General features: G+C 40.9%; 1 protein-coding gene across 4 annotated transcripts in view; it reads right to left on the reverse strand.

The window, feature by feature from the left end:
* GYG2 (glycogenin 2) overlaps positions 1-17,441 on the reverse strand; it is a 99,904-nt gene that overhangs the window by 80,294 nt on the left and 2,169 nt on the right. For 2 of the 4 annotated variants that reach the window (XM_030202082.1, XM_030202080.1), the window contains exon 1: positions 780-1,074. The exons of 1 other annotated variant lie outside the window; for it this stretch is intronic. In XM_030202082.1, the coding sequence (XP_030057942.1) occupies positions 780-786 (7 nt within the window). In that variant the 5' untranslated portion in view covers positions 787-1,074. Of the gene's footprint in view, positions 1-779; positions 1,075-17,441 lie in introns of those variants that run through there. One more of the 4 variants, XM_030202083.1, reaches the window with a different exon arrangement.

Raw genomic sequence — 17,441 nt, forward strand, 5'->3', positions numbered from 1 at the left:
CATGCCAAGGGACAAAACCAGGAATGGAACAACTTCTACCTAAAACAATGAAACCAGCTAGCAGTGAGCCAGAATTCTATTTTAATACCAGAGCATTAATTGTCTCTGAAAGTTCATGCGACAGTTGATAATTCTGGTGGAAGTCTTACATAAAACTTTTTTCATACCTCTGAACCCCTGAAATTTCTGAAAGAAATCACGGGGGGTTGCTTCAGTGTGCAAACTGGCCACTCATCGTATACATTGCAGCAAACATCTTTCTAAATAAGCTCCTTTCAAGTAATGCTATATTATAAAAAACAAACAGTCTCTTACCTACAGTACTACTAAGACATTACAGTGCCAAAAGTAATTCAAAGCTGAGCTTCGTGCTGGTTTCTTGAGCAAATTATCAGCAAACCAAGCCCTTCACGTTCAGAAATTTATTAGAAGGCTTAACACAAAGAGGAAACTAATACAAGAATGTTATCCTGTTAATTAACAGACACCTTTACTCCCTGTCCATAAGAGGCAAATAGCTTAAAATAAATTCTTACCTAGGGCCTCTACTTCCAGTATAACAGATACAAAGCCTCAAACCACCTTCAAATATTAGAACATCAACTTATCCCTTACTGCGGGGGAGGGGAAAGGACTCTACTACTATTACTACTTACCATTTCTATAGCGCTACAAGACGTTCGCAGCTCTACCAAAAAGAACATATTCCAGTTTTCAAATATCAACCAAAGAACCCCCCCCCCCCCCCATCAAGAAAAAAAAAAAAAAAAAGCACTTACCCGACATGCTGGCATGCGGTGCCTCGGACCTTCTTACTTAAATGAAAGGCGCTGGAGGGAGGGTAGACCGAGGTCCCAGCAGGCCCGGGAGGGAGGCAACGACCGAACGACTCTCCCTCCGCCACCGCCTCCTGAAATGCAGGTTAATAATTACGACAGCGGCGCTTACACTGACTGACTCTCCCCCTCCCCCCTTACGTACGGTGATACTAGCGGCACGAGCCAGCGTCTCGTCGATTTTAGGGGCCAGGGCTCATTTGAACTGACCTTCACCACCTGCTGCTGCCCCTGCACTGCTATGACCCACCCCCTACCCCCCCGAGCAATGGAGCGCGCGTGCTGCGGCTTTCTCCACAGCTGTGGACTGGCAAGGCAAGGGGGGGGGACACACACACACCGAGACTCCTCCCCTCGAACACACAGCCCCCGAACCCCCTGCTCCCTCCCTCCCAGACAGCCTAGGATCCCGATGCTTGGCACAGGTAGTAGCCCTCCCTCCCTCCTCCTTTTCCCACCTTCTCTTCCTCCTTCTCTGGCGCGTGCGGCTATTTTACGCGTACGCACAGTTAAGCTGCCGAGCCCTACCTAACAAATGATTTCTGCTCTCTCTCACCCCCTCCGGAAAAATCCGGAGGATACATTAAGAAGCGGGCCACCTTCTTCTTTTTATTTTTTTAACATTCAGCGCCTCTGCTAACAGATAAGTTCAATTAGCAGAAGCCTGAAAGGTGTTAGCAGTTGCTGCATGGGTAAGGCCTCGGCTCTCTGTCTCTGGTTGGTCTCCCTCTCTAGCTGGCCCCAGGACTGATAGTGTAGCCCTGTGGCTTGGACCATTGGAGTTATCCTCGTGTGTACTGAACACCCCCAACGTTGTGCCCAGGAAAGGATAATGTATCGTGTGTTTGATTTCCCTTATTATGAAATGGTGTTGCCTGTGGCTTGTACTGGCATAATTCCACTAGGCACTAATGTGTTGCTGTATTAGTCCATTTTACATACCTAAACAAAGGTCAACAAATGGGTTGTTTGTAGTTAGTAACTTATTAGTTTTTTTGTGACCAGCGATTGTATGGCACTGACCAAGCCAGTCACAAATGTTTCGGGGGCAGAAGAGCAGCATTTTTTCAGAAAACTTGGGTGCTCTCTTCCATCCTTTAGGAGTCATGAGGGAAATAGTCGTCCTAAATTTTGAAGCCTGCTTTCTGAAAGAAGGGAGGCTTGTGCAATCATTCTTCCCCTCTGGCAATGTCTCTAAATTGGTTAGTTACATAGTAACATACATAGTAGATGACGGCAGATAAAGACCTGTATAGTCCATCCAGTCTGCCCAACAAAATAAACTCATTACATATGGTATGTGATACTTTATATATATATATATATATATATATATATATATATATATATATATACACACACACACACACACACACGCACACACACATACGCGCACAGACAGTACAAGTCTGCCCAGCACTGTTCTTGTTGTCCAACTTCTGAAACGGAAGCTGAATCACCACAATCAGAGCAGAAATGGTAAAGGTTTGCCCAGTACTAGCTTTGCTTCGCAATTACCAGTGTTGCTTTCTAATCTCCGCTAAGCATCTTTGGATCCATTCCTTATAAACAGGATTCCTTTGTGTTTATCCCACGCATTTTTTAATTCCGTTTTGCACATAGCATGATAGTAATGAACCTCACTCCTAAACTTGGGTATGTGTTGTGTAATCTCAGTCTTGCACGTTTACTGCTAACCCTTGCCATAGTATGTGCAGGTGTGAAAGAGAGATTCCTTCTGGAATTCATAAGATGTAACTTGTATAGGCAGCCTATCCAGGTGAAAAAGATTCTTTTAACCAATCATGTGGCAGACGATAGATGGGAAATATTTCTGTTTCTTTCCGACACATTTTCTTGGTCTCTGAAGAGTCCTTTTACTAACTTGTGCTGAAAATGGCTTGCGGTAGTGTAGACATGTGTTTTGGGCGTGTGCAGAATTATTTTTTAGCACACCTACAAAAAATGCCTTTTTTTGCCAAAAATGGACGTTCGGCAAAATGAAAATTGCCATGCATACATTGTGGGTCTGAGACCTTATTGGAAGCCATTGACCAAGCAGTAAGGTCTCATGCACTAACCAGGAAGTAATGGTCTACGCGCGTCAAATTCCACTTGATACGCATAGCTGCTGCGTGTCAGAAAATAAAAAATATTTTTCATACACGCGTAGCAGATGTGCGCCAAAATCAAAATTACAGCAACAGCTACATGGTAACTGGGCGGTAACTCCAATTTGGCTCACGTTGGGCACGCGTAGGTGCCTGTGCTGCTTAGTAAAAGGGCCCCTGACTGCGTTGCTTCATAGTTTGAATGTCTTCTTTCTCTCCACCTGGGACTCGATTCTGTAAATAGTGTCCAAATTTGGGCACTGAAAAAAATGCAAGCCGAGCGCTATTCTATAACCAACATTCTGAATTGGGCACCATTCATAGAATAGCACTGGAATCCATGCCCAACTTGTTTGCATGAGGATTTATGTCAACTGAAACCTGGCTTAAATTAGGCACAGATCCTCCAAATTCTGTAATATTGCTTGCTTTTTTTCACACCTTTTTGCCTACACCAGCTAGGAGTTTAGTGGTTTCTTTTGTCGCGGTGGAGTGACATTGTGGTTTCTCATGGCCTGCATTTATAGCAGACCTTTCTTCCATAGCACCACATACAGGAGCTTTGTCAATTAAAGACCCCTTGACCTATGATGTGTTTTGTCGGGTCAAGTTTGGTGCTTTGAATAAAGATTATCTGTTCTTCTTACCCATGTGAAGCAATGTTCCCACTAAGGAGCGACCTGCTGTGTGCAAAATGTTTTTTCAAGTGAGCGCTGAAAATAACCTGACAGCCAAAAAAGAGTGGGGGGTTGGCCCCCCATCCCCAAGCTATATGCATGGTCCATCTGTAAAAACTCAAAAGCTGTTCCAGTTGGATAGACAGTACCTTAAAAGTGGAGGACATTTTTTTTTTTACTTATTCGACAGCTTTTTAATTTATTTGAAAGCTTCCCGTATATAGATATAAATATCATGAAATAAAAACTGAATATCACTAAAACAGCTTCAAACAGTAATACATGGCCACATTTCAGTGAGGATATCTTGTTTACTGATGGGTTCATCTTAACTGTTGTTGTAATCTATCTTGGGAAGACTGGTGTTATAAAGGTTGGAAGTAAAATTAAACTCTCCTTTCATTGGGGCACATGAAATCACTTCTTCACCTCATCTCTTTTGTATTAATGGACTATGCTATTTTGAGTATATTTCAGGGACAAGTGGTTTTCATAAGTCAAAATAATAAAAAATAAATATTTTCTTTCATGCGGATCTCTCATTTGTTTAAACATAACTAAATGGACTATAAACCCCTAATACAGTTCACTGGTTTTCTTATATTTTGTCCCTGTGAAGATGTATACTGTTAAAGCAGTGGAGGTGGAATCTAAATAACTCAAAAACTATTCTCCCAATATATCAAATGATCCACACCAAAAAAACAACAAAAAATGAGTGGTCTATCGTTTGAAAGAAGGAAAAGCCTCAAGGCGCTCCAGACCCAAAGGTCTAATGAGCTGCTGACGATCAAAATGACCTAGATGTTGGTCAATATGATCTGTTTCTCATCAATGGCAAAAAACCTTCTAAATTTTAGACAAAATTCAACCAAGTGTCCAAAAAATGTGTTCAAGTCAAACAGATACACGTTTGTATGCCTCTCTTATGTTTACTAATGCACTCGCTTAAAGTCAAACACTTTTGTACTTAGCTCTGCATAGTCATCACATGGAAATAGGCGTTCGCGTTCGATTATGCCCCTCCATGGAACTTTGCAAGTCTAAGTGCTTTGAAAATATGCCTTCATCTCTTTAGGTTGCTGTCACTTAAGTCTGAGGCTTTTTTTCTCTACCTTTGACATTGGAGGGTGGAATCACACATCGAGGCTCTATTGGACAATACCATAGAACATAAGCTTTGTGAGTTGCTATTATTGTTCCCCTGAAATTAATGCATAAAAATAGCCCATTTGGAGACATTGCCCCCAGAGAGAAGTGTGGAGCTGAATTACTGTCGACCCCTGTGAGGACCCTGAAGCAGCTATGCTGAAGTCATCGTGAGCGAAACGCTGGCCACCATTGGCCCGGTTCGGGGTGGTTCAGAGGCAGCTCTGACATCCGCAGCAACGCGGTTCCAGATTAAAGATTCAGCAACGCGGTAAAAAGGCCTTTTTTTTCGATTATCAGCTAAAGATGCCCATCTCTCCTCGGCCGATAACCATGCCCCAGTTCCGCCTTCACCACGCCTCTGACAGGCCCCCATCAACTTTACCCATTTCCGCAACAGATTGCAGTTGGAAACGCCCAAAATCGGCTTTCGATTATACCGATTTGGGCGCCCACGGGAGAAAGACGCCCATCTCCCGATTTGGGTCGAAATATAGGCGTTTTTCTCTTTTGATTATAAGCAGGATAGTAACCTATGGAACTTTAAGTGCTTTGAAAATGAGCCCCTTAAAGTCCCCAGCACAATCATAGGCATAAAATAACTCCAACCTTGTACTTATATTTCTAGTGTGAATAAAGATAAAGTCAACCACCTTGATTCTGCACATTAAGGGGCCCTTTTACCAAAAGGCTACCGCCGGCTTGGCACGCAGCAAATCGGCTCTACCGCCGTGTTTGCCCAGGAGCCTAGTGGTAGTTTTGGTTTTCCTGCGTCATTTCTGTCGCTAGAACATACCTTTGTATTTTCTAGCACTGGGGAGTGTGCCTGACAGTAATCGAGCAGCGCTGCACACTGCCTCAATTGCCGCTTGGTTACTTTTTTTTTTTTTTAAGTCCTTTTTATCAGTGGCGGTAAAAGGTGACCTTGGCGTGCGGCAGTCCCATGCACCAATGCCACCACAGGTCACCTTTTACTGCTGTTTGGTAAAGGGGCCCCTAAAGGTTGAAATGATCACAACGCTTATCTGCAACAGCTCAGCTACAGCAACTTCCTTCTCCAATATTCTGTATTTTTGCACAAACAGTGATAATAATGAACCTCACTCCTAAACCTGGGTATGTGATCTCGGTCTCTGATTTACTACTACCACTCGCCTTAATATTTGTATTGTCTTGAGACAATAGGGCTCATTTTAGACTTACAAAGTTCCATAAGTTACTATCAGGCTCATTTTCAAAAGAGAAAAACATCCAAAAAGTGAAATAAGTCTGCATTTGGATGTTTTTCTCACAAAAACGTCCAAATCAGTGTTTTCTACACCTCTTTTAAGACGTTTTTCTCTGAAGTACATCAGAAGTACATCCAAATCTCAAGGGGGCGTGTTCAAGGCGGGACTTGGGTGTTCCTAAAACTTAAGATGTTTTTCAGCCATAATGGAACAAAACAAAAACATCCAGAACTAAAACTTAGACGTTTTGAGCTAGACCTGTTTTTATAACAAACGGCTGCAGTGGGAATTGAAATAGCCCCAGGATCAAAGTCTGCTGCACTAACCACTAGGCTACTCTACTCAACACAAGAGGTGCCTCAAATGACCAGATGACCACTGGAGGGAATCGGGGATCACCTCCTCTTACTCCCCCAGTGATCACTATCCCTCTCCCACCACAAAAAAATGTGATTAAAAATATTACTTGCCAGCCTCAGAAGTTATACTCAGGTCCAGTAGAATAGCATGCAGGTCCCTGGAGTAGTCTAGTAGTGGTGCAGTGCACTGCAGACAGGTGGACCCAGGCTGCTACCTCCCCCTACTTGTTACACTTGTGGAGGAAACTGTGAGCCCTACAAAACCCACTGCGCCCACATATTGGTGCTCCCTTCACCTGTAAGGGCTATGGTAGTGGTGTACAGTTGGGGGTAGTGGGTTTTGGGGGGCTCATCAGACAAGGTAATGGAGCAATGGTGAGATGTGTACCTGGGAGCATTTTATAAAGTCCACTGAAGTGTCCCCAAGGATGCCCTATTGCTTTCCTGGGATGTCACTTTTCTACTATTCTACCTGATGCCAAGCTTTCTATTTTTTTTTAATTTATATTTATTAAGTTTCCATTTTACAAAGAAACAATCTTTGATAGGATACACCAATATCTGAATACAATACAAAAGGAAAGCAACCATTTAAATAAGAGAGAAATTTTCCCACTTATATTACTACATAATCGGATATAATAGTCCACAAATAGAGGAGGATGAATACCAAGCAATTAACTATAATACCATTGGAAGTTGGCATAACTGTGGAACTAGTCCAAAGAAAATAAGCAGGAGGTAACCCCTATTAAATAACATCTGAGCCTTGTGACTATTGTTTATCATTAGATTTGGGCTTTGAATTCAGATCTATAGATGAAAAGGAGGTCTCACTACAAATATGTAAATACCAGAGTGCTATTTTTCCATACTTCATAGCAAGAGTGCACATTCCTTAATTACCTGTCCCAATGCAACTGGGAATCAGTGTGGATTCTCTGATGCAATGTGAGGCTTTCTTTCCAACCAAAGCTTTTATCACAATCAGGACATGTAAATGGTTTCACTCATGTTTGTATTCTCTGGTGCATTGTGAGGTTTACCTTCTGCCCAAAGCTTTTACCACACTCTATACATGCAAATGGTTTCTCTCCCACGTGGCCTTTCTGATGCACTTTGAGATTTACATTACAACCAAAGCTTTTACCACACCTAGAACATGTGAATGGTTTCACTCTATCGTGGATTTTCTTGTGTATTTTGTACATTTTGCATTTGGATATTTTTTGTTTGAAAACGGGCCAAAAAAAATAAAAGATCCAAATCACAAAACGTTTTTCCAAACAGCATTTTCAAAAGGAAAATATAGACCTTTTTTTTTGTAGAAAATGACCTTTCCTGTTCTGATTTTGGACGTTTTACAAAAAACATCCAAATTCAGACTTAGATGTCATATTCAAAAATGCCCTTTGTGCATTTGATTTGCACAAAGTTACAAGGAGCAGCAATGGGAATTGAACCCATGTTGCCAGGTTCAAAGCCCGCTGCACTAACCATTAAACCATGCCTCCTCTGTTTTGGATGTTTTTTGTTTGAAAATGGACCACAAAAACATCCAAATCACAAGATGTCCATAGCATTTTCGGACACAAAAGATAGATGTCTATCTTTTTTGAAAATGACCTTCTTTTCTGTTCAGAATTTGGGTTTTACAAAAACGTCCAAATTCTGATTTAGACTTCCTATCGAAAATGCCCCTCCAGGTAACCTACATAGATGTGTTTCTTGCAAAGAGTGTGAAACAACATCAAAACTCTGCAACAGAATCATAGGTCTCTCTTCATGTGTCTGAACAAAGTGTTTTTATTAAAACTGTGCATAATACATTTTTAACCACTGTTGTCTGTTCAATGCAAATTGTTTCTTGCATTCTTTATTATAGGGGAGGCTAACGTATTTCACAGGCTTCATTTTTTTTTAAGAGGAGGAGTTTCGTTGGTTTTCACAGGGGTGGTGAATTTCAGAGAGACCTCCATGTGCTTTTCTTTAAGAAGTTCAAGCAGATGCCTGTTGCTCGCATTGCTGACTACTGTTGAGGGTACTTTGAGTTTGGCCAAGGATGTATAAATTCCTCCCAACCTCTGGGTAACCTTAGTTGGGAAAGAGCGTGTGTGTTTGCATAGCCCCATGAACCAGGTCGAGCAGAACAGACCTGCTGATGGGGTACCCTTTGTACACAAAAGTCCCATCAGCACTCTAGGTTGTCACATCCTTGTGACTGGATAGCTTATTGAACAAACGTAGGCATTTTTTCCTATAATTCGCACCAATTCCTTTTAACACTTCCTGAAGAACAGGGTCAAGCGGGCCATTTTTATCTAGCCATGCCTTCATCTGCTTATGACTTTGTTCGGGAGATACCGGTTTATTTTTCTGTTTCCTTTTCACCCTGTCTGGCAAAAGTCAGGTAGTGCTTTAACATGACTGAATAATGTTTTGCCTTTTCATAGTTGGGTAGTCCAGAATTTTGAAGAATACCGCTAATTTCTTCATCGAGTCTTTGAATGGCATCCATTGTAATATTTTCATGGAGTTCTGGAGGACCTTTTAAACGACTGAGCTGCAAGCTTGGGACCAAGTACATCTTTTCAGCGTACTGCATTGTCAATAAGCTCGTGATTAGCAGCAAGGCAAAGCTTAGCAAGGGTCCAATAAAACCACCAGACTGCATCACCAGCTGCTTCTTTGTTTTCAGAGATATCCTTTTGTCCATGACACACTTAATTGCATGCCTTTGTCTTTTCAGGATGCTGATTTGATGTTGTGACAACGGTATGTTACATTTCAGAGTGTTTAGGGCTATCTCTGCTATAGTCGCTATTAAGTCGTCCATAGTGATGCTGAGGATGGCCTTTCTCTGCCAGGTGAAGCATGAATTAAAAGTTTTAATGTTCTTCTTCAGACGGCTAGACGTGTTGTTGCCTGTGAGAGTGCAATTATCGCTTGTGGAAAAAGCAGCAGTTCTTCTTTTTATAGGCAACCACTGTTTTCTCACCGCCTATGACTATTAAAGCTGGGGGAAAGATGCTTATCCTCCGTCTATAAGCATCAGGCATCAACATGTTGAAATCCATGATGAGATAGCCATACGTTCTTTTGGTAGCATCTTCAAAAGCCTTGAGACTGAAATGTGTCTTGCCTGGAAACATTTGGTTGGAGAGAACTGCTATCTGCTGCTTATCTTAAACACATATATTTTGTATTAAAGGTGATAGGGTGGCTTGTTCTGCCTTGAGAAAAAATGTTCTGGGCAATATACACTTACATTTCTGTAGTGTGTGTATTTGGCAAAGGTTTTTTTTAATCTCATCATTTTTACAAGCAGACTCCATAAAATCATCAACGATGACCAGATTTACTTTATGGGGCGGAATCAACAGGTCATCGTTAAACATCAATGGCAGAGAATTCATAAAATGTATAAACAGGTACTGGTTTCACAATTCTTCATACATAGGTTGCCATCAGGTGTAACACCATACGATTTGATAGGGTTTCACGCTGAAAGTAAGATTTGCGTGTTCTAACAATTTTTTAACAAAGAAACTTTTACCGCTGTTGGAGGGCCCTGCTATGATGCACGAGAAGGGATGGCCCAAGCATGTGTCAAACTCATCAGTAGTCACCGTGAAAATTTAAACTCCCAACTGCCTCCAGATCGAAGTAAATTCTGCTCAGGATTTTTTTGTACATGATTTCATAGGGCGCTGTAAAAAAGTGTTTTAATTTTAAAAGTCCTCAGCACTGTAGTGTAGGGAGGAACTGTATAAGGGGAGTGGGGGAAGAGATGTATGGTTAGCTGCACATTTAATCTCTCTATGTACAGTGGCCTAACGCTCCTGGGGAGGAAAAACGTTACCTGTGTATAATATGTAAATTACTTTGAATGTAACCATAGCAAGATAGCATATCAAATCCCATCCCCTTTCCCAGTCCCTTGTTCATTTTTGCACAGGATAGAGGCAATCAAACCAAGCAGCCAGCCTAGCAAATAGAAGTACATGGATAAAGCAGTTAAGAATTGTGTTGAGGAGCAGCTCTTGAGAGCAAGTTCAGTGCAGTGAGCTGGCTCAGTAACTTGACTTTAAAGGTAAGAGAGAGAAATAGATGTTATTTCTTTTTTGAAAGCTGGACCCTTCCAGCTCTGCGCTGAGCCCTTCACTTCAGTATCTTTACAGGTGCTGCCTACTTCTGTCTGACTGCAGTCAGTCAGGCTGATGGAGGGGGCAGCAAGTTATTACATTTTGCTCCTTTAAGTTTCCATTCATGTGACCTTGCCTACTAGGCAGTGGTGAGGGAGGGGCTGTGAGCTTCTCTCTGCTTCTTCTGAAAAGGGGGTTTAGAGAGGGGTAGATGTGCACAGTGGGAGGCTCTGCTCTCTACAAACATTTGTTTGTAGGAAAAAAGGGAGAGTGTGTGGGAGAGGGGTTGTGGATTCTTTCACACAAGACAGCACATTGCTCTGCCTTAAGAAGTGAGTTTATCAAGCCTTTTTTTTGCAGCACTATTCAGAAAACTCCCCTCTGGTTCTATGAAAGTTATCTTAAAACAGGTTTGTGTTTGCTGATTTATTCTGAAAAAGAAAGGTGAACAGACTTCTGCCTGTTGCCACATGATGTTATACAAAAGGGTGTTTGGGCAGGGCTATGACATATCTGGTGATGTCATCAAAGAAGGTGGAGTGGGGTGGGGTTCGGGCATGTCCTCACTTCTAATTGGCTGACAGGACCAGAAATGGGCATAGCCACCTGTCAAAATCAATTAAAGATAATTAACAGTTGATGAAAGCAGGTGAGATACATTGCTCGTAACTGTTCACACAGGAACAATCTTACATGTGCAGGAGGTATATATGCATATGGAGAGAAGTGCTGCCATTGCCTTGGATGTTTTCTTGATGCAGGAGCCAGTACTGCCATTGTACATTTTTTTTATAATGTATTTTCATTTGGCAGAGACATCTCTCTCTCAGAATGTCTATGGCGTTTGCAGTAAGTCCTCTTTCTAAACTTTTTTTGTGTGTATTTTTGATTATCAGAACATATTTATTTCTTCCATTATAGACATATTTCTTATCATTTTATGGTACACATTTATTTTGCCATTTGAACATCATATCAAAAATGCCCCTCCCTGTCTTTTAGATTTTAAAAGTTTTGCTGAAGGATAGTGAAGAATCAAAAAGTTGTTTGAGTGCAAAGATTTTTAAGTGAAGGAAATTTTAAAATGAAATGAAATATTCTGGTGCTTGACCCTATAAAATCTTAAAAACAAAATATATATTGTGCCTGTATAGGAAGCCAGTGCAGACTAGTCAAAAAAAAAAAAGAATGACTGTTTCAAATTTATCTACAAAGCTATGTGGCAGGTTGGGTAGATATTTGGATTAAGTTCATACTTTTTCAGTATAGTTCAAGGTAAGACAATATTAAATGCACAGTTGGTATTTCCCTGTCCCTGAGAAATTATAGTATAAATTTTCATCTGAGTCAGTGGAGAGAGAAAGAATAGACTGAAGGTCATAAAGAACATTGGTAGCATTTTTATCCTGCCTTTCCCGATTGTCAGCCCATTGTCCCAACCAGTAGCTCCACTCTTAGGTACAATGCTATCAGATAGAGATAGCTTCTTAGTATAACATAGAAGGTTGGCCATTACTAGTAACCAGCCTTTTCTGTGTGCACTTCCAGCTTTTTGGAATAAGATGTCACGTGGAAGACTTGATAACGTTCCCATGCTCTTTGGAATCATGGCTCTTTGGTCTATCATAATAAGCGGAGACATTCATACTCTTGTACATATGTAGGTAATGGGGTAATTGTTTGGGTTGCAGGAATTTTATTTAAAATAATTTTGAGCCTTGTTTACTGTCAAACCTTTAGGTTAAAGACTAGATTTAGGATTTAAATCTTTGTAATCTATTCACTGTGGAGTTCAGAGCTGGATTAGCTCATTAACTTTGTGTCAGTTCTGATGTAGTCAAACTATTGTTTATCGTTTATTCATTTTACTATACCGTTTCAAATTGTGTTTACAAAACAGAACTGTTTACATATTAATATAAAAAATCATAATAAAAGCAAACATAAAAGAACTCCATCAATTTGATAGGAAAGCAACCTAAGACAACCATTCTAAAAGATTGCAAACACCAATGCTTATTGGACCACCATTCATAACAAGTACATGACTAACATATAATTTTATTTATTGTAGTTACATTTGTACGCCACACTTTCCCACTCATGGCAGGCTCAATGCAGCTTACTTATTGTATACAGGTACTTATTTGTACCTGGGGCAATGGAGGGTTAAGTGACTTGCCCAGAGTCACAAGGAGCTGCCTGTGCCTGAAGTGGGAATTGAACTCAGTTCCTCAGGACCAAAGTCCACCACCCTAACCACTAGGCCACTCCTCCACTCCAACTGATTTACACCAACTGAAACCTGGTGTAAATCCTGGTGCATAAGTTAAGGCACAGATTCCCCAAATTCTACAATTCTGTGCAGATCTTTAGTGTATATCCCTGACCCGCCCATGTCTCTCTCATGGCCACACCCCTTTTCAGTTGAAAGCTAATATTTATATGCAGATCTTTAGAGAACAACGCTTAGCAAGATGTATATGTGAATCCTAATTGATGCCAATTAACTACAATTGGTTGTTAGCGCCCAATTATTGCTAGTTAACGGCTCATTACTCAATTAAAATGCATGCACAACTTGGGTGTACACCCAAGAAAAGGGGTTAGTGCTCACCCATTTTCCCCTTAGGCCTACCCAAAATCTACTCTCTTGATACACTACTAGTCAGAGCTAAAATGGTGCACCCTTCTGAGCATATCTATGGAAGGATGGGAAAGGAAAAGAGTTTACGAGACTAAAAGTAAACTTGATCAGTTCTGCATAAGATTTTTTGTTGTGTTTTATTTTTCTTTCAGTTTTTGTCTTTCTTCTGCTTCCAAACTCTCCCCCACCTCTACCGCCTCCCTCTGTGCCTCATTTTTCTCCAGCTTCATTGCAGCTTTCAGTTGCCCTAGATGAGCGGAACCTGTAGCAACAGCCTCTTTCCTTCCAGAATTTAGCTACTGATGGAAATTCCTTTCGGGGTAACAGCAGCATCAGGCCCCAACTTTCAAGCACCCAAACTGATGCTGAGAGTACTGCAGCTTTGACAAATGTATTATGCTATTTTAATAAGATATGACTTGCAGCTTGGCTGGCTGACCTTTCTTTACAGGTGAAACAAGGAATATTTCATTATTTTTCTACTCATTCCTTCCTCTTTTTGCTTGGTCATCAAAAGCCAGAACAGTATGTGTTACTTATACATATTCTAAAGTTTCACAAAACAGCACAAAGCCTATGAGCTTTGCGTCCCTGTTTTATCTGATAGTTTGAAAGACGTCTTCTAATGTAATCTTTTTATATTTTTCAAGTCTAATTGTCTGCCAAGTCTTCTTCTGTCTCCTGCTATTTTTGGTTTTGTCTTGATTTGTCCTTGCAGTTAGCTTAGTGGGGTTTAAAAATGGTTTTGGAAGTCCAAAAGCCATTATTAAGATGGACTTGGGAAAATCCACTGCTTATTTCTAGGATAAGCACCATAAAATGTATTGTACTGTTTTGGGATCTTGCCAGGTACTTGTGACCTGCATTGTCCATTGCTGGAAACAGGATACTGGGCTTAATGGACCTTCAGTCTGTCCCAGTATGGCAGTTCTTATGTTCTTGGACTGTAGAAGTCTGCCCAGCACTGTCCTTGTTCTAAAATTTCTGAAGTTGTTATCGAAGCCCTTGAAAAGCTCCACTCCAGCCCATCCAAATCTATTCAGCCACAATCAGGGCACAGGCTGTAGAAGTCTTCCCACTACTGGCCTTGTTCTCCAACTTCTGAAGCTGAATTTGTTCAGCCACGATCAGAGCACAGACTGTACTCTGATCATGGCTGGTCAAGTTTTCCAAATAGAAAAAAGATCAACAGTGGACTGCCCCAAGTTTCTTTACTATGACCTGTGGTGTTTAACGTATTCATACAAGTTCTGAAAAAGGAGTACTAAATGAAGTAATGAGATCGGCTGATGACAAATTATTTGAACTTGTTAAAACTGCTGGATGTGAAAAATCTTAAAACAGAGGAAAATGAAGGCATATCAAGTATAACAGAAAAATAGAACTAGCAGCTGCCAAGATCCAAGAATGAGCACAAGCATAAGATACATTTTAAAGCTCACATCTGGTTTATTGGGTGCAAGATATAAAATACATATAACAGGAAAATGGCCTGAAGAACATTTTGCCTGATGAAAAAAAAATGGTGGGAATTGCTGAATAAAATGTAAAACATTTTCTGTTCTATGCTTACACATCCTATAGAGAACCAGACTTGTACAAATAATGTTTGTTTGCAAAAATATGATTTTACTTACAATTGTCATAATTTTATTTTAAACACTGCATGAAAATAAAGCTGCTTTATTAAAATTAATAACCAATTAAACCAGAATTAAACAGCTAAAGGGCAAAAGAAAGAGCTTCAGCCCGGCTATAGATGTGGCATAATCCACTACTGTTTCTCTTGCCCCATGCATGTTTAGATTTTGTGTCAGATCTGTAACATTTCACGGTGGTTAAAAAAGTTATAGTTGATCATGAAATCCTAAAATGAAATGTCCATCCACTGAAATATTTCAGATTTCCTGGCTGTCATTCATCATGTAAACATTTTTTCTTGTGCATGTCTTTGGCTAAGCTCCAAATTGTAGGCTGGTCTAGGGCCTGGTTAGGCATGAACCATCTTTTCTGAAGTACTATGGATTCTGCAGCCTTAGGCCTAGTTATAACTTGAACCATCTTTTCACCAAGAAAAAACAATATGGATACTTAATTTCTTCCTGACAGCATTGTGCTGGCTGGCATCTTTCAAGGACATGATGTTTACTTGGTTCAGCCTGCCAGTTACCTGCTGGGAAGCTGTGCAGGAGAAAGATTCACAGAGACAGAGTCTCCAGTAACACCCTGTAAACCGTGGAGAGGAGTTTGGCAATGCAAGACTACTACTGATAAGATGTTCTTACTGGAAGCCACCAGGCACCTCACTGTGATGATCATATGTAACCTACTGGAAAGAGGTACATGGTTCGTGATTGGTCCCTGATTGTCACCTGGGACCCAAAGGGCACAGCCAATTCTGGACTTGAGAGACAGAAAGGAGAATAGAATAACAGCTGATGGTGTATGCATCTTTCTCTCTCTGAGGAGGGAAGCTGATTTTCTCAAACACATCTAAGTCTTTGTGCCAAGTGCAACTCAAGGTCAAGTTCAGAAGTGGCTTTGTGGCTTTCACTGGACTGAGCAGCCAGCTGTGCAGAACAAGGACATCGGATTAAAACCTGATCAGGAGGGGCTCGCAGGGGAATTCTGCTAGAGCCTTGAAGAGGAGCCAATTCATTACCCCATCTGGACTCCAAGGCTATGGACTGTGAAGGTTAGAGAAGGGATTTTCCTCTTATGGTTCAGGGTTTTGCTAGTTTGTTGGGCTTTACCTGTGAAGGACAGGTTTTGCTCAGACACGTGGTCTAACCTAATTTAGCTGCTAAGTTGGTATTTTCTTCTCGGGATATATTGTAGTGGTATAATTACATATATGTATATATATTTATTCTTTCACATATCTCTTGGTGTAATCATCCGTATTTTGTCTGAGAATAGTTTTTTAGATTGCTATGCCATTTGCTTATTATTTTCATATATAATCAATTATATACATATTTCCACTTTGGTATTATTCCTTATTGTGGACAGCCTAACGTGGACCCCAGGGTGACTTTAGGCACTGTCATATCCTTAGCCAAATGAGTCTAGAGTAATTGCTATATGAGTGATTACCTGTCTCTAGTAGTGTCTACAAAATGCAGGGTCGACTCTGACCTAGTTGCTGAGGATGGTCCTTTCTTGGGCGCTGGCTGAAATTGAGGCCCTGGAAAATATGGTGGGTAATTGCCCTGCTATCCAACCCCATTCGGAGAGCACATTAATATGACCGCTGATAAGCATGAGGGTTAAGTCTTTAAAATCCCACACTGGTTAGATGCCTATCAATGTGTTTCTTTCTTTTATTGCATCCTCTTTATATCCTCATAAATGTTTTTCAAGTGCTATTATACATTTTTGGAAGGAGGCAAAACTTTTTTTTTTTCACAAGGTCATGTTGCTGTTATTTTTTATTTAAAAAACAAAACCCCAAACTCTTGCCCTGGGATTGTGCAGCAGCTGCTGCTGTATCTACACTTTACATGAAACCTCAATGATACTCAGAAGAGCGTCAGTACAGTCTCTCTTTCCCTTCTAATTTAGAGTCCATCATGTTGAAAATACTCAAGTAAATGCTTGGAAAAACTTAAAAAAACAAAACTATACAGAATGGGTCAGCCTTTTGGCTCAACCCCAATGAGTCTGTACATGAGCTGCTGGGAATACAGAGGTCCCTTTTTTCAAAATGTGTCATGTTTCCTCCAGGACCAAGATGGTCAACTAGGACTCTCTGCCTCTGAAATGAAATCTAAACTGAATGGACTTGAAATAGGACAACTTTAATGGCATGCCATATTCTATACAAAGGACACAATTCATATTTATTGGTGGCTTCACTGTACAAACTTATTTCTAGGATTTTAAGGTTCACATTGGGTGGCCCCAGTAGCTCCAGTGGGTAATGTTTTGCACTGCCATGCAGAAGGCCCCTGGTCAGAGATTATCTGGAGGCAGCACTCAAGCCCTTGGGGGAGGGAGGCAGGTGAGTTGTGTTTTTTTTGTTAAGCATGATACTTACTGGCTAAACTGATTATAGGGCTCCACAAGGAAACTGGCATGTGGTCCCCTAGCTGAGGATGCCACAATGAACAGATTTGATATGTTGAGGAGACAGGAAAGGACAAAGCAGGGGTGGGGGGGGGGGGGGACCTTCAGGAAGTTACATATCAAGGCTCATGGTACCAGATCCCAGCCCTGGCTCCAACTGTGCATGAAGTACAAAGGTGGAAGAGGAAACTGCTGGGTCCCCAGCAAAAAAAAAAAAAAA

Source organism: Microcaecilia unicolor, chromosome 4, assembly GCF_901765095.1.
Source record: "Microcaecilia unicolor chromosome 4, aMicUni1.1, whole genome shotgun sequence".
NCBI classification, from domain to species: domain Eukaryota; kingdom Metazoa; phylum Chordata; class Amphibia; order Gymnophiona; family Siphonopidae; genus Microcaecilia; species Microcaecilia unicolor.